The sequence below is a fragment of the Diplodia corticola genome (genome assembly GCF_001883845.1).
Source record: "Diplodia corticola strain CBS 112549 chromosome Unknown scaffold77, whole genome shotgun sequence".
NCBI lineage: Eukaryota > Fungi > Ascomycota > Dothideomycetes > Botryosphaeriales > Botryosphaeriaceae > Diplodia > Diplodia corticola.
In genome coordinates, this window is record NW_017971556.1 from 1 (window position 1) to 16,291 (window position 16,291).

Consider the following 16,291-nt stretch of genomic DNA (forward strand, 5'->3'; position numbering starts at 1 on the left):
GGGGGCTGCTGTACTGGCCAGGGCTGGAACTGACAATGTCACCGCCACCGTCATGCTGATTATTGTCTGCCGGGCATGTAGAGCGCCTCTTGTGGAGAAGGACAGGCGGGGAAAGAGTACTAAAGACGGGGGAGAGGCACCCGGCAATGCAAAGCTACTAAGCGAAGGGCAGGAAGAGGGAGATAAGGCTTATTGGCATGGAGGATGGCGCATTTTGCGATAGGAAAGTGAGAAGTGGCTTGCTTTGGTGGCGTAAGGCTGAGTCGCATATTCCTTCGCGGTCCGCTACTACTGCAGGCTTCACGAGTAATACTCTCGTGGCGCGTGCTTGTGCGTATGCGGGGAAGACTGGGGACGGAGCGCTTGCATTATTGAGTAGAGCTGGATCTGACCCCAGGCTTCTGACCAGCAGCCATGGCCCGAGGCGTCGGCGATCAGACTGCTCATCATGATGCTGTTTGTCGCTGATCATTGTGGTGGGGAGCCGGGACATATGTAGAGGGCTAACGAGAACTTCGGAGACACGGCTTGGGCGGTATCTTTCCTGCTAGAGGCCCCATGCATTGTGCGTGCTTACGATGTGAGAATCTAGATCCGCTGCAGATATGCCGGTTTGCGGATGGCTGTAGGTCAGAGTATAGGAAATGTCCACATCCGGCCATGTCGGCAGATGGTTGTGGTAAAGAGTGGAACCTGAAGACGCGGTGAGAATCCTTCGAAGCCTAAATTAGAAATCTTGAGAGCAACGCCTCGTGGCGATATGTACTGTACTAATAGGCCCGTACACACGCTGTCATGAGCAGAACAAGCAGTGATCCTCCGTCTATCCCAGAACTCGCCTTGGCACACATGTGTGCCTATGCTTTCCTCTTGCCCGTATCGTGATCCAACGCCAAACTCCGCCCTTTGAAGTGCACACCACTCATGCAGTTGAGCTTGCCACTAGTTGGCTGAGAGATCACCTCACAGGGGCGACGTATTCGTCCTCGGCCGGCGAGGTGGACGAGGTCTCGACCTTGCCAATATCGTCGCTAGAGCTGTCTCCATCAACACTCTCAGCCTCGGGAATTGCCCCCGCCTTCTCCGGGTCATGCATCGAATGCACTGTGCCCTTCCTTCCCAAGAAGTCTTCCGTTCGCAGCCCCCTCACCTCTTCCGGATTCACACCACGCAGCGGATCCCCACGCTTCTTGCGCTCGTTGATAAACTCGCGGACAGGGCACATGGCAGCGTCGCGGCAGGCTTCCTTGATGTCACTGCCGCTCATACCTGCGGAAACGCGGACGAGATAGTCAAGGTCGAATTGTGCGCGGTCGATTTTGGTGTCCTTTAGAATGAGCTTGAAAATGCCGCGGCGCTGGTGGGCGGATGGGAGTGAGACGGGGAACTTCTTGGGCATACGGCGGAGAATGGCTTCGTCGATGTCTTGGATTCGGTTCGTCGCGCCCAGGATGCAAATACGCTGCGGCATGCCAGCAGCATTGGTAGACGCAAGACCATCCCAGTGGGTCATGAACCTGCGAAACGTCAACAGCCGAAAGGACATTGATGCGCCGGATGCGCTAGAAGACGTACTCTGCCTTGACCATACCACTGGCCTCGTGCTCACCGCTCCGCCTTTGTCCGAGCACAGCATCGATCTCATCGATGAAGACGATGGTGGGCTGGAGCTTGCGGGCGAGCGAGAAGACGGCGCTGACCAGCTTGTTCGAGTCACCGTACCACTTCTCAGTCAAGGTCGAGATGTGCAGGTTGATGAAGCAGGCACCGCTCTCATGCGCAAGGGCCTTGGCAAGCATGGTCTTTCCGCAGCCCGGCGGACCGTACAACAGCACACCGGACGGAGCGGACAGCAACGAAGAAGTATGGCCGTAGAGGTGGGGCAGCGTCAGAGGGTAGATGACGGATTCCTTGAGCTCCTCGATAATGTCCTCCAAGCCTCCAATGTCTACACAGGGTATCAGCATGAGCCGGGCTGATGCCTTCCAAGCGTCCGCTCACCTTCGAAAGAAACGGGTATCTCCTCGGGCGCAACAACCTCCATGGCAATGGACTGCTCGTAGGGGGTGAGGGCCAGCTCGTCGCGGTGCAGCCGCTGGCGGATGCTGTCCTGCTCCTCGTCTTCCTCCTCTTCTTGCCGGGCCAGTATGCCCTTCAGCTTGCGGTTGGCGGCGATGGATTTCTGGCGGGCTTCTTCCTTGGACGAGGCGTCGGGATCGAGCTTGGAGAGGAGGTTGCGCACGACGAAGTACATCAACACCGGCTGCACACTGCATCAGCAAAAGGTCGCGCGTGGCGGAGGCGGGTCCTGGGCTTACGGCGGCCGTGATCATCAGCAGATCGCCCAGGTACGAGTACTTCTTCCATCCCTGGCTCGTCATGGTGTGGATCTTGGGAGTGCGCAGAGGCGAGAGGCCTGGGGGCGCACGCGGGATATGCACAGGGCGGCGTTGGAGGGCAAAGTCGGACAGGTACCCGAGGTGCAGCTGGAGGTGCTGGTTGTTCGCCGCGGGCGCCGCGGACGTGGCGGGCGTGGCGGGCGTGCATCTGTGGCGCCAAAAAAGCCGGGGTGCCCAAGTGCGGAGCTTCGCGCCTCGAGCTTTCAACAAGCTGCCGCTGCTCTCGACGCCCCGCAACCATGGCCCTCCTGCCGCGCATCGTGCGAGCCTCGCCGACCGAAGCACTGGCTGCCCGCCTGCGAAGCGCGTCATGCTTGCCCGTGCGCTCCTGTAGGCTGTACGCGACTCCCCACGGCCTCGGCGCGTCGCCCAAGAGCTCCACCAACCGGCGCCAGGTCACTGTCGCCAACGACAATGGCCATGTGCGCTGGGGCGATCTCACCGCCACCGAGAAGGTCGCCCGCTCGACGCAGCAGTCGTTCAATTTCCTGGTCGTCATCGCCGGCGTCCTTGCAACCGTTCGTCGCGCATCCTCGATGGCCTGAGCCGGGCTGACAGTTGCAGGGCGCCGTTGGCTACGTCATCTATTCCGAAGTCCTCTCCCCCGAAGGCACTACAAACCAATACCACCGCGCCCTGAAGAGGATCAAGGAGGACCCCAAGTGCGTGGAGCTGCTTGGCGACCCCAAGAAAATCGTGGCACACGGCGAAGTGTTTCACAGCCGCATGGCGAGAGCTTGGTCGATAACGTATGTCTGGCTCCAGTCGCCGGCCAGCGCTGCGTGCTAATCTCGCACTAGCTCGAAGAAAGAAAAGGATCGTGCTGGCAACGAGCATCTCTACCTCCGCTTCTACGTATGGCTTCCATCTCCCTGCAGGTGGCTGGGCGCTGTCGACTGATCTGGCACCCAGGTTGATGGCCCGCTCAACAGGGGGACAGTCTTCTTGCACATGATCCAACGACCAGGCGAACAGGAGCTCGATTATCAGTCATTGACGCTCGACGTTCCAGGTAAGCAAAAGGCCTCCTCGGCAATAGCCAAGCTGACCCAACAACAGGCCACAAGCGCATTGTTCTCGAGGATGACAGCTGGTCTCCCCTCAAGAAAAAGTCTGGCAAGCTCTTTGGTGTCCGTTGGTGGTAGATGAGCGAGTTGAGGGTTCTGGGCTCTCACGCCAGCTCCATGCAGAGGTGGAGCTGTGAGTCCAACGAATTAAGATCGCACCCCAGGTGCTCTCCAGGTGCCCTCTAGGGCCGATGTCCCACCCCATGTTAGACTATTTTCGGTCTCGTATTCTGGCCATTCTGACATTGAAGGAGGCCAGTTCTCCGGAGGCTCCCTCGTCAAGCTAGCATCGAGCAGCTTGCAACGGGGAGCAGATGGTGGCCGGACTCATGCGCAGCATTCTACCAAGCTGCATCGGGAGGAGCAAGATAGTGCTCCAACTGTGGGTTGCTTCCAGAAGCGGAATGGAGGTCTTGTGCTATCTCGGAGTGTAGCAAGTGTTTAAGACGTATGAATTATCTCGCGGGCTTATAATATAACCAGCTTACGCTCCAGCCATGAGAAGCCCGACCTGTCCTGTGGCTCTTGCCTTGTTAGATACCCGATGGCCAAGCGTCATCAGCTCTTGCATTGCTCGGAGCGCTCCTGCCTTGGAGACAGTCAACTTGGATCAGACTGTGCGGGAAAGCGGCGCAGACAGCTAGCTAGAACGGACTCGTACCCGTGCCGCTCCTGGCAGGCTGATGGGCCCAGCTACACTTGGTCCTTGCTCCTCTTCGCTCCTCTTTCATTTACTCTCCTATTCAGGCCCACGCTATTGTTAACCCTATGGGCGGCAGTAAATTGTCACCTCAGTCTTGAAGCTCGTCCGTCTCGCCTCTGCAACCATCAAACAGCCAGCCTCGCGCCGAGTGAAGGTCGATGCAATGAGCCTCATCTTCGGCAATGGACTTCACACACGTCATAACAACGCACCTCACGTCTTCAGTACTCACAACGAGTTGTGCGCCGCAATGGGCGGTTGACGGCTCCGTTTCCTTGGATGATTCGCCTTCATCCACGGGCCCGACGCCTTTCACAAGCCCTTTCGCGGACGTCAACCAGCCTTATAGCGTTTCTACGGACGCATCGAACGCCAACATTGGCGTAAAGAGGCTTCCAACATCGGTGCTGGGTCGTCATGTCCGTGCAACAAGCGAGCGCACTCAGACTTCGCACCGCCCAGCCGACATGAACCACAGCGCAAGCGATAGCTCTCTGCCCGAGTCGATCCGCACCTCCGGGAACTCCTCCGCGTCCAGCTTTGCCCGCAGAATCATGAGGACAGGGCCGGACTTGAGGCTCATCAATACCACCAAGACTAGCCTTGCGGAGAGATTCTCACCTGGAGTTAGACGGAGAAGCGTCGCGACCATTGCCAACCTCAAGAAAGTGATGACCTACGAAGATCCCAGTGAAGAAGCCAGTGAAGTTGCTCCAGCCCACCCTTCGGCACTTGCTACACCAGAGCTGAAGGCTTCCGCAAACAAGCCTGCCTGGTTCAGAGCGTTGCGAAGGCAAGAGTCGAATCCCGAAGATTCTGCTGAGCCGTCCAGGCCGTCTCATACTTCAATCCCGAACGCTTCAACGCGGCAGTCCCATTTCCACTCCAAGAGCGACGCCCTCCCTAGACGGTCTAACGTGTCTACCGACGATTCTCATAGCGCATGTGCTTCCTCTGTGGGAGACCTATCCAACTCATCCACCGATAGGCAAGTGAAACGTTCCAAGCCAAGGCCGAGTTTCGCACGCTGGAAATCTCACAGCAGTCACCTGCTCAAGCATGGCAAACCACAGAGTTCTTCACATACATCCACGCCATCAGAGTCCTCAGTACAAACCCCTGCTTCGGACTTCGGTGACGGTCACAGACCGCCCTCCATGGCTTCCCAACAAGCAAGTCTAAAGACATCAAGAAAACGCTGGTTGTGGCGCAAGCCACCTACCCCTCGTGATTCTTTGAGTTTCACCGACGTCAGCAACGCGGTGGGAATGACACCAGAAATAACGGATGCGAGGCCGTTCAAATGTGCGCAAGGCAACAACCCACACCTTCTTCCTCTGTCCTCAAACTAATGCCTGTATAGTTCCTAAGGCCGCTTCACTTTCTCCACAGCAGTTTACCAGTCCTCAGAGAGAAACAAGGTCTGGATGTTCGAACCGATGGAACGGTAGAGAAACACTTGAGCTTCCTCCACTCCCTATAAGTCCAAGTGACTTTGACAAAGCTGTACTTTCTAGCCCTGGCCCTCGTCACGACCGCCGAGGAGCTAGCTCTTACTTTGCAATCCGTGAACCCTCAGTTTCTCCGAGCCACTCGAAACATTACGGTCCTGACTTCATCGGAACCTCCCTCGGCGGGATCTCGCCACAAAGTTCGTCATCCGCCACGGAGGAGCCAGCAGCGACGGAGTCCAACAGCTCTCGAGCGCCAGCAACCTCAATGCCGGGGGAACGAAATGAATACTTTCAAGCCGATGAGCTTCCAGATCGCGAAGCTGACGTCCGCAGAAGCTTACTGGTCCCAGAGTTTGTGCCTCCAGGACAAAATCGGGTCCACACGCCGCCGGAGTTCACTATCGACCGCGCTGCTTCCGGCAGAAATGCCGGCTTCTTCTTTGCCGGGCCTTCATCAGAAGGCGCGAGCAAGGCGCGACGAGTGTCAGGTGCGACTCCAGCTCGGATACGGCGCAAACCTCGCAGCAGCGGTTTGTGGGACAGTGACGCGGTGCTCATGAGCCAGGGTGTGACGGCCGACGATGAGTGGAACGTACCACAAGGACTGTCGCCAGATGAAACACCCGGTATTGAACGCGACTGGGTCGCGGAACGGCTGGACCACATACTGGCGGACTCGCCACAGTCGAGAGTGGAGGCAAACAGAAGAGATTTAGCGTTCGAGTGGGACGTGCCAGAGCATCTGCCCGGCAGTCCGCTGTGTCCGCTTCACCCGAAACATAAGAGCGGTGGGAAGGGGATGTGTGTGTATCACGGTCGGCGGAAGACACGTGGAGGTGTTGACGTTTGACTTGGCAGTGCCAGGGTGGCTTAACGGTGGGGAAATAGGTCGTGAATCACGGACTGTTTGTATCCCAACGCATGCGTCTTCACACTGTCCTGTTCAATTCATCGGGAGCAGTCAGATGATGGAATAGACCCATTCCGTCCTCTTCAGCCCTTCTCAAATCATCGGCTCATTGCTCCTTGTCGAAATGTAGGGTCATTCAGAAACGCTGGTTGATCCTTCGCCCTCTGGCACTCTTCAGCGACCGGTGCAGTGCTGGTCACAGCAGCCGTACATGTGGTGTCTGCAAGCCTTGCACTCCTCGGCACCGCCGGCAGTGCGCTCGTTGCATTGGCAGCTCCCGGTACGTAGAAACGGTCTAGCCTGTAGAAGGACAATTTGCATTCGAATTTCCAGCCAAGTTCAAAAACGGAGAGATGTGGTGTCTCTGCTCATATTTCTCATCCGCGCAATCCAGAACGTTCTTGGATTAACAATGCACTGTATTCCAAATAGACTCTAGAATGGGGTGTCGACCTTCCGGATTAGCCACCAGATGCGGGAACGCACGCAACGCCTGCGGCAAACGACGTCATGCGCTCCGCCCACGACTCTGCGAACATAAACCCTCGAAGCATCCAACCCACCCCGTCAATTTTCCTCCCACCCCCGTGCCGTTACCGTCAACAGCCATGGAAGCCGCCTTCAAGACATTCTTCACCTCCCCGCGCTTCGCCGTCGCAGGCGCCAGCTCCGACCGCGCAAAGTTCGGCCACAAAGGTGCGTGTCCACTCATTCAATTGATCTCCGCTGACACATGGCCACGCACAGTCTTCGTATGGTACCTCCACCACTCCCTCCCCGTCACCCCGATCAACCCGGGCTCCTCCAGCATCACCGCCCTCAGCAAGCCCCACACCACCTCGCCCTCCCCGGCCGCCCTCCCGTCCCCCTCCGAGACCGCCTTATCCGTGATAACGCCGCCGCCCGTGACGCTGCAGCTGCTGCAGGAGGCGAAGGAGGTCGGCATCCGTGCCGTCTGGCTGCAGCCGGGCACGTTCGACGACAAGGTGCTGGAGTTTGCCGAGGAGGCGTGGCCGGGCGCGGTCATCGCCGGGGGGAAGTGGGGGAGGAACGGCGGGCACGGCGAGGGGTGGTGCGTGTTGGTCGACGGGGAGGAGGCGCTGGCGGTTGCGGGGAGGGACTGGTCGCGCTTGTAAAAACAAGCGGGCGGGCGTGAATGGGCTTTGAGGGGGTTGCATCATGAACGCCGGCGCAACGCAGCACATGATGAGGAAGGAGAGGGCTTGGAAACTTACTGTGTTGACGTGGAGCGGGTGGCTTTTGACGGGAGATGAGTCCTGAACTGCACCATGCTGCAGCATGGCCTTGCCCGACTCAACAGGATCCACTGGGATCGGATGACTATCTCAAGGCATCGAGTGGAGTACAGCCCTACCTCAACTTACTGATTACTTTAGTGTAGAGCAAAGTCTCGAAGCTTGCCGCCCTCGGCTATCTGTCACGCCTACTTAGCCTTGCTCATTTCTTGTCGGAGTCTGGTTGCATTTCACCTGCCAGCCGCGATTCTTCTTTCTTTTTGATGTCCAACAGAAGAAAATCTGTTCTCGTTGACTCACTCTCGCACATATAATGCCCATGTTCCGTTTCCTGACCCAAAATTCGACCTTCAATTCCTCGTGCTCGCTGTGGCGTCGGCGGTATGGCGTTGTTGCACATATTCAAGGCTGAGACATTGCAGAGCCAAGCCCGCTACACCGGTCCCTTCCGTACTACCGAGACAATAGGAGGGACAAACTGGTCGCGAGGCGGATCTTGGCACGGCAGGAACCCGGCCTCAAGATACTGTGCCTGCTCCAAATAAGATGCATCTTGCCCACCCAGCAGCTCAGCTGGTTCCAGATGTTATCTTTGCTGACGTCATGTCACGATTCCCAAAAGCTTTTCCAAAGAGATATGTCTCCAATACGAGGAATTTTGAACTTTGATTGAACAGTCCACTGTCAGTGGCATCCGTCGCGAGGGGATCAAAAGATGGCTTCTTTGCATTCGTTGCTCTCAATTTTACCGCCTCCATGACTCCTCCACTGCTACGCATGTTCCTCCTGAAATCGCTACGTCTCCGCCATCATCTTCGTCCCAGTGGACGTATGAGGCTGAGCTATCGGGTAACATCGAAGGCGGGATGCTCACTCAGATTGCCAAGTCTTCCGTGGAGCTCTGGGACGACTCCTACTTCCCGTCTGGCTTTTCCGGTTATGGAAAGGTATGGGACTACAGCGAAGGACGACCGAAACATGTACGAGTTAGAAGCACGCGAAGATGCGCAGGAACTTGAAGTGGGGAAGGAGACTCAGCCATAATCGCGCATCCTCAAGGTGAGTCTGCAAGGTGACCTGTGTACATGCGTAAGGCTAAATGAAGCAGTTCATGGGCGGGAGTCTGACTTGGTGGGAATCCGAGGTGCCGGAGGCAGCGCTTCGCTGGCTTGTCACGTCCGCGGTAAAATCAGTGAAGACCTCTGGAGCCTGGTGGCGCCTTCCCGTTCGGTATGGGTAGTGAAAGGCGCCCGCGCCGTCTTTGCGCCAAGACTTTATGGGCAGTGATGGAAGCAGCCGCCCATCTCAAGTGCCAGTGGCTCTTTCCTAAAATGCCGCCTCTGCCCCAGCTCTTCCGTTTCTGGTTTAGCGGCACGCCGGTTGACCCCGTGCCTTCGGTGCGATCACTGTCGCCGGCGAGCTACTTAAACCCTTCCGCTCCTCGCCCCGAGCCCGTTTCTTTTCTTCTCCTTCATCTCTCCTTTTTCTTTGCTGCCTTCGGCCAAGCCTTGTCTTCGGGCAAGCCTTGTCTTCGGTACGGTCTCGTCTTCGAGCGGGCCATGTCGTCTGGACGGCCTCACTTTGGGGTGAGCTTTTTCTCTGGGGTGGTCTCGCCTCTGGGGGTGTCTTGCCTTTGCGGTGGCCTCGCCTCTGGGGGTGTTTGGTCTTTGGGATAGCCTCGCTTTCGGGCGAGGTTTGCCTTCGCACGAGCTCCGCCTTTGGAGAGGTCCTGCCATGGGACGAGTCTTCGCCTTCAAACGAGCTCCACCTTTGGGGAGGCCCTGCCCTGGGATAAGTCCTCGCCTTCGGGGAGGTCGTTCCTTCGGATGAGTCTCGACTTCGGGGCGGCCGTGCCTTTGGATGAGCTTCGCCTTGGGGGACGTCTTGCCTTCAGGGGGAGCCTTGCCTTCGGGTGGGCCCAACCTGCGGGTCGGCTTAGAGATAGAGTAGATTTGGTTCTGGGGGCTTTGGGCGTCGTCTCTCTGAGTAGACTGCCCGGTGTCGACTACCATTGAAGGTCGGGGTTGGGCGGGATCAGCCACAGTGCTGGGTTCTTTTTTTTCTGTTTTTCTTTCGTTGATGCTTTTGCCTTGAGCAAACTCTTGAGGAAGGAAGCCAAGCAAGGGCCTTGATGCCCGTGGTGCAACGCTGTCGGCCACATGCAACGCAAAGCCATGGGTATGCTGCAAGCTAGTGGGCCTGTTTCACACACAACTGCAAGCCGAAGCTTTTTCTAGCAAGTCAACAAACTGTCTTTCGCAGCTTCGTCTTGGCAAAAGAAACTATCATACTACTGGGCATCCCCCATGTCACCCCGATGATCTCGGAATGTCCAGGAAGAATGCCGGCTCACCCACCCGCACTGAGGGCGAAGCACCTGATGGCATGATCGGCATCGCACACACCGCCCGCACGCAATCACCAGATAGATTGTATCTAGGAAGATCATGAGCAGATGGGATGCAACCGACAGCAAACGCGAGATGGAAGGGGGTTGACCCGTCCAACTGTTGGACGCGAATCACGTCACCAGTTCAGAAACGGGAGACCAAGGAAAAAAAATAAAAGAAACGGGCGGGACCGATGCTAATAAGTACCTAGTGCTCCTCCGCCTCGGGACGGATCGTTCCGGCCGTTGCGGCGCAGCAAGCGCGGTGCCAACGACAACCTAAGAACGAAAAGGAAAACCAACATACCGACGATCTTTTATCATGTCCTTCCTGGGCATTTGCGGACCCTCCCTTTCCCAAATCTGTCTCCTCGTGTTCCCGGCTCCGGAACGACAACCCCGTTACAAACAACCTTGTTTCAGCTATCTGATTGGTGCGGCTTGTCGTGCAAGCGTTGTAGCTGGGCGCGTCTCGTCGGGACGGCCGATGTTACACCCTGCCCACCCTGCTCCCGCTGTCGCTGCCGGGTTCCGCGCGCGACATGTAAGCAGCCGACGACGGCCAAGCGGTCTGAAATTCGCCGCGAGTCCAACAAAACTGCCCCGACCCGCTTTTGCGACGGCAAACGATGCATACTGCAGAATTGTTGAGAGACTGGCGACATGAGAACGTACGCAGAGAAGAGGTTGTTTCGGCAAAGATGTGGACCCCCTTCCCAACAGACGGAGAAGAGTGACGTAGAGAATATCGTCCGTCATGATAAGTGGCTTAGCGTACAAGAAGACATGTCAGAGAAGAAAGTCGGAGACAGCGAAACAAGAGAAAATATAGACGGGATTCCTTTAACATGATTTGTGTTTGTTTGCGCCCGAAGAACCCCTCGCTCCAGTAGAAATGATGATGATGATGACAAAACAGAAATATACCCGTCACTGGGAGCGTTGTTCTCCTACGCCGATATCAGGTTAAACGATGTTTGATGTAAACTCCCACCCCACAGTTGATTTCCCAGAACCCCAAAATCCAATGTAGAAAAGAAAAAGGCATCCCAATTCAAGGGGGATTCCCAGCACGTGCAAAGTCCAAGCTCGCTGTCTGGACCAGGAGAGATAGAAGGGTAGCAAGGAAAGGTAGAAGAAGGGGAGAGATGACAGGAGACGGATGGGAAACGGGGTGGAGATGAAAAGGTTGCGGCCATCCAGCGCCTCCAATGGCAACGACTTCCACATCCATCCGCCTTTCAGCCAGTCAACGCAACAGCTTGAGCTTTTTCTCCGTCTAAATCACGGCCGAGAGGATGTGGTCAGGTGGCAACTTTTGAGTGGTTAGGCTGCGCTCGGCAGGAAGTGGTATCAAGAATTTCGCGAATTGATGGTGCAGACAGAGAGAGTAACTCTTGGCGAGGCGGATCTGTACGAGAAGATGGCGGTCAGCCTGCCGCGCTGCCGGGCCGACGCGAGGGGGGAGCAGAGCAAAGATATTGAGAAATGCAAAAGAGAGAAGCGGGGAAGGCGGACAATGGTCGCTCACCAACGCTGCTGCGGACTACCGCACAGTCTCTGCAAGGCCACCTCGGCGGCATCTTCCTTGGCCTTGTCGACGTACTGGCCGTCGTACCAGAAGCGCGCCGGCACGCTCATGTTGCCGATGTGGACGCTGCTCGACCAGGCAGTGCGGCCACCTGCGAGGGCAGTAGTCAGCGTCAATGCTCCAGCAGGGTTGACATTGTTGGAAGATGCGGTGTGGAGAAGGAGGTGGTGGTGGTGGTGGGCAGGTGAGCGGCCGGGTTAGTTGATATCGAATGATTGCCGGTTTCGGCTGTTTCGGGAAGGAGGATGATGCGTCGATGGCGTTCTCTCGCTGATCCGGGGAAGCAAGGGGGTGACCGGCGCGGCGGGAAGAGGGTATTGTGCGGCGCAGCAAGGCGAAGGCACAGGCGACAGGGAGCGGGCGAGGAGATTTTCATGCGGGATTGACGACTCACCTCGACGGTCGGAAAACTCCTTGTAGACGGGCGGCGGGTAGGAGATGGCTCTGCAGTAGTCTGGAGGCGGTGAGCGGGTGGTGTCGGGCGGCGCGGGCTGGGCTGGGGGAGGGCCTTACCCTGCAGCTTCTCCTGCCACGAGCTAGGGCGGCTGGCCATGGTGAGGAGCGAGAGTTGGGGGGGCGAGTGGTTGTGGGGAAGCCGGCTAGCGGAGGATGGGTTGAAGTGAGTTTTGGAGCAGGGGAGGAAGGAGCGGTCTGGTGCGTGTGCTGTTCACCGCAGAGTGTGATGTGTGCTCTGGCGTGGTGGTCTGGCTGGGGCGTCATCTTTATATCCCGGGGCATCGCGCAGCTTGGGCGTGGAGGTCGCGGTTTGCAGTAGGGAGCCGTTGGAGCAGGGGGGGCGTGAGACGGTGTGGTTCAAGCGTTGACTTGGCCGGCCGGTATCCAACTATTGAGCCGCGCTGCATCATTGCTCAGAGCCAGTTCGCAAGCGATGATTTGGAAGGGAGCCAGGACCCGACCAGGCGGGCGAGTGGAGGGTCGGGCCGCGAGAGGGCAGAATGGCGATGCTCTTCTCATGGCTGCCAGCGCAGCTGCTGCAGGCTGGCGAGCCCATTGCAGCGCCGCCAGCGCGCCCGCTCCGCCCGCACACAAACCAATGCGCGCCAGCAAGGAGAACTGCGAAGCGGAGCTGCCGCCCGCCAACCCCAAGACAGCCCGCTGCGTGTATGAGCTGGCCGGCCCGCGACGTGTCTTTCCCACAGTCCGCGCTAAGCCCTAGCACGATCGACGTGGGCAGCGTCCCGCAGCCAAAAAGAAAAAAGAAAAAAAAAGATCGAGCTGCCGGCTGCTCGGGTCTGCTTGGCCCACACCATTCCAGTTCTGCCGCTGCCGCTGCCGCCCTGCCCGGCCCTGCCCTGCCCTGCCCGGCCCTGCCCTGCCCTGCCCTGCCCTGGCCCAGCCGCTGCCCGCGCGCCATCCGCCGGCTGCAACCGCCGTGGAGCTGCGACGTGCGCTGCGGGTGCGGGTGCGGTGCGGGTGCGGGTGCTGGCAAGTCAAGGCGAGGCGTCGGTGCGCGAGAGCCGCACGATGGCTGAAGCATGGGCCGACCGGCCACCGCCCGCGGGTACCTACTTCCTCGCTGCTCTCGCCGTCGCACCGCCATGGGCCGCAACAAGCCTCCCGCATGGCGTGACGACCGCCCATCATCCATCGTGACGCCCGCTCGGCAATCGGCGCCGCCACGCAGCATCCACACGGCATCCACACAGCATCCACACAGCAGGCGCCGTTGCGCAGGAACCTCTTTTCGCCCGCCCTGCCCGCGGCGGTGAAGGCGCTGTGAGTCTTGATTCATTCATTCATACGGACAGTCGTGCGGCCCGAGGGAATACAAAAGGGAGATGCCGTCCTGGACGCCAGTCATCATCATGCTGCGTGATCCATCCCGTCCCGCCGACCCAGCCCTTCCAAGCTTGCCGGTCCCGATCCCGCGAAAGAAGCAATTCCAATAACATGCCAATCGCCCGCCCCAAATGCTGGACGAACCGAGAGCAAACAATCCGCCAGAAACCCTTGCCTCACCGCTATGCAACCGATGCCCTGTCTCGCGCCCTGCCCGCCCATGCTGATTACGAAAAAAACGCAGCTCTTGCGATACGGATAGCCGGATTCCACGCAAAACCAGACGGCCGCCTGCAGCTGCGCACGAGGCGGTGTGCCCCACGAGCGCGCCGCGTCCTGGATAATGTAACATGCCGGCCATCGTGTCTATGAAAAGGGGAAGGAAAAGAATATTTGTACGAGAAGGGTTATGCAAATTACCGCCACACGCCTGACCGCAACATCACATCCGCCGTCACGCCTCCACGGATGTTCGCCGCAGCGGAGTCGGCCCCCGCGGCGACGTGTTACCGCGCGTGGTACGATGGAAAACTTCGTCAATGAGCCGCTTCGGGCCGACATAGTCCATGTTCAGCTTGAAAGACGCGTTGCGGGACAGGGGAATGTGGATCTGCGTCGACTCCTTGGAGTGGAAGTGGCTCTTGATGCTGTCGTCCACAAGAGCCATGATTCCTGATGAGACAATGACACTGGAAAAACAGGTTAGCAGCTGCGCAGAGCAATCGATATACACGCGTGTACTCACTCAGCAGTGTCGGCGCCACCTTCGATTATTGACGGCTCGCTGATCCACATGGAACACGGAGGGATCCAGCCGCCCTTTGCAGCCTCCTCGCGTGCTTGCGCATTGGTGAGGGGCACGGGAACGATGTGTGCCAGCGCCAGCGGGCTGTCACTCCGCGTCAGGTGGTAAGAGATTTCTTCAAAGTTGCCGTCCTTCTTCGACACGCGTTTCCAGGTGTAGTTCACTCCCCAGTACTCGAATTCATATCTCTTGTTCGACTTGGTGCCGCGGCGCTTGATGTCTACATGGGCGTAGTTGGAGAACTCCATCTTCATCGTGTTGGTGGGCATCAGCTGCGCTCGCTTGGGCTGCTGACCAGCCGACTTAGGGCGTGACTCATCGTCGCCTGCCACCATCGACCCGTACCCGGAATCCTGGCGCTTGAGATCAGATGAGCCGGACACTTTGCGCTCAGGCTTGTGTCGGAACGTGGCGATAGCGCTGCTGAACGACCGCTGCAACGCCGGGCGCTCCGACGGCGGCTTCTGATATTTCCGGATGGCATGGCAGACCTCGCGGCCAGAGTCTCTGCAGTACCGGCGAAGCGAAAAGTCGCGGCTCTTCAGATCGTGCATTCGGAGATGGAAGAGCGTCACGAGTTGCTTTCCCCGCCTCGTCTCCACTTGGGTGTCGATGCGCAGGTTCATGTTCCCATCCATGGTAGAATCGTCATGCTGGATGGACATCCTGTTTGCGGACGGGAAGAGGTCCGCGAAATCTCGCGGCGTTGCTGGGATGGCGTCGGTTGGAAACGCCTCGTGTCTGTACTCGGGAACTTCGTACGGCGGGTAGTCATCTTCCTCCTCTTCCTCTTCCAGCTCTTCTTCCGACGTCGATGCATACGTGTCGACCGAGGACCGGGCCTCGTAATACTCGGCAGGCTCCTCGTAGAACAGCTCGCGACGGCGTTCGGTGGGGGCGTGCCAGGTTTCGGGCTTGGGGAGCGATGGCCGCTGGCTACGCTGTGCGGTGGGGGCGCTGCGTCTTGACCGGTAAGACTCGTCACTAGTGTCGCTGCCGCCGCTGCGTCTTGAGCTGCCGCTACTTGTTGTCGACTGGTAGTCGGTCCAGTAGGTGTTGTGGGACGCCATGGTGGGGGCGGAGGAATGCAAGCTTGGCGGGGGGGTTGGAGACGGAGAGATTACAAGATGGGTATGGAGAAGAGTTGTATTTGGAGCATGCGGGCCGGAGCCTGTGACACGGCGTGGGATATATTTATCAGACGGAAAGAAACATGTGGAAGCCGAGGGGTGCAGTTTCTTGCGAACGGGGCTGGTCAGCCGCAGGCAGGCTGGGTTGATATGTCTCGGTGGGCGGTGCGCAGGCAGATGATCGCGGGGGGTGCGGCGAGGCAGTCAGTGTTATTGTAGGCTGCGGAGGGGTCAGTCGATTCCAGCGATTCATGGAGTCTCTCGCAAGCCACGGCTAAGCGCTCCGGCCGGCCTCGCCCAGGTGGGAGCAGGGCTCTCCGGATGACGCCAAATGGGGAGCGCGCAGACGCACCCAGCCACGCCGACCTCTCCGATCAAAGGCTCGATCGCCCTCCGCCCACGCACGCGCACCCAATCAGCAGCCCCAAGCCCACACCTCTTCGAGCAGCGCGCAGCGCGCCTCTTCCCACCCGCACCAAGCCGCAACCCTCCCTCGACCCCCCTGCCCCGGCCGCGGCGGCCGAAGCAGCGAACGGCGCCGCTCGCACGCAGCGTCGCCCGAGTCGCTGTCGCTCGCTGTCGCCCCGCTGTCGCTCGCTGTCGCTCAACAGCGCACCCGAGCAGGGCGCGGCTCGAGCAAAACCGGGGCCTAGAGCGCCGTGGGCCGTGGGTCGGGGGATCCCCGTTGCCGCAGTGCAAAGTCTGCGAGCGCCCCGGGAGCAGGCTGCCCGCTGCCGCCGTTGGCGCATCACCCAGGTCCCCTCGTCATGATCCACTTGCTTGCTTG

The 16,291-nt window shown here is 58.7% G+C and overlaps 6 protein-coding genes across 6 annotated transcripts; 3 read left to right on the forward strand and 3 right to left on the reverse strand.

The window, feature by feature from the left end:
- Positions 1–958: 958 nt before the first annotated feature.
- Positions 959–2,381, reverse strand: BKCO1_770001 (atpase family aaa domain-containing protein 1; the record flags this gene model as incomplete). The annotated part of the gene is made up of 4 exons (XM_020279019.1): positions 959–1,517; positions 1,576–1,948; positions 2,002–2,263; positions 2,319–2,381. 4 exons carry the CDS (start codon positions 2,379–2,381, stop codon positions 959–961), a joined length of 1,257 nt encoding a protein of 418 aa, XP_020125841.1.
- A 257-nt stretch (positions 2,382–2,638) lies between these two features.
- Positions 2,639–3,544, forward strand: BKCO1_770002 (mitochondrial import inner membrane translocase subunit tim21; the record flags this gene model as incomplete). The annotated part of the gene is made up of 5 exons (XM_020279030.1): positions 2,639–2,917; positions 2,964–3,148; positions 3,200–3,254; positions 3,312–3,411; positions 3,459–3,544. 5 exons carry the CDS (start codon positions 2,639–2,641, stop codon positions 3,542–3,544), a joined length of 705 nt encoding a protein of 234 aa, XP_020125842.1.
- A 1,092-nt stretch (positions 3,545–4,636) lies between these two features.
- On the forward strand, positions 4,637–6,473 carry BKCO1_770003 (rna polymerase ii accessory cdc73; the record flags this gene model as incomplete). Its single annotated transcript, XM_020279041.1, has 2 exons — positions 4,637–5,474; positions 5,533–6,473. The coding sequence occupies 2 exons, from the start codon at positions 4,637–4,639 to the stop codon at positions 6,471–6,473; spliced, it is 1,779 nt and encodes a 592-aa protein (XP_020125843.1).
- A 668-nt stretch (positions 6,474–7,141) lies between these two features.
- On the forward strand, positions 7,142–7,669 carry BKCO1_770004 (binding domain-containing protein; the record flags this gene model as incomplete). Its single annotated transcript, XM_020279052.1, has 2 exons — positions 7,142–7,229; positions 7,281–7,669. 2 exons carry the CDS (start codon positions 7,142–7,144, stop codon positions 7,667–7,669), a joined length of 477 nt encoding a protein of 158 aa, XP_020125864.1.
- A 4,036-nt stretch (positions 7,670–11,705) lies between these two features.
- BKCO1_770005 (double-stranded rna-binding-like) lies at positions 11,706–12,322 on the reverse strand (the record flags this gene model as incomplete). The annotated part of the gene is made up of 3 exons (XM_020279059.1): positions 11,706–11,860; positions 12,164–12,223; positions 12,283–12,322. 3 exons carry the CDS (start codon positions 12,320–12,322, stop codon positions 11,706–11,708), a joined length of 255 nt encoding a protein of 84 aa, XP_020125865.1.
- Positions 12,323–14,023: 1,701 nt separating this feature from the next.
- On the reverse strand, positions 14,024–15,444 carry BKCO1_770006 (uncharacterized protein; the record flags this gene model as incomplete). The annotated part of the gene is made up of 2 exons (XM_020279060.1): positions 14,024–14,258; positions 14,315–15,444. The coding sequence occupies 2 exons, from the start codon at positions 15,442–15,444 to the stop codon at positions 14,024–14,026; spliced, it is 1,365 nt and encodes a 454-aa protein (XP_020125844.1).
- Between the last annotated feature and the right edge of the window lie 847 nt (positions 15,445–16,291).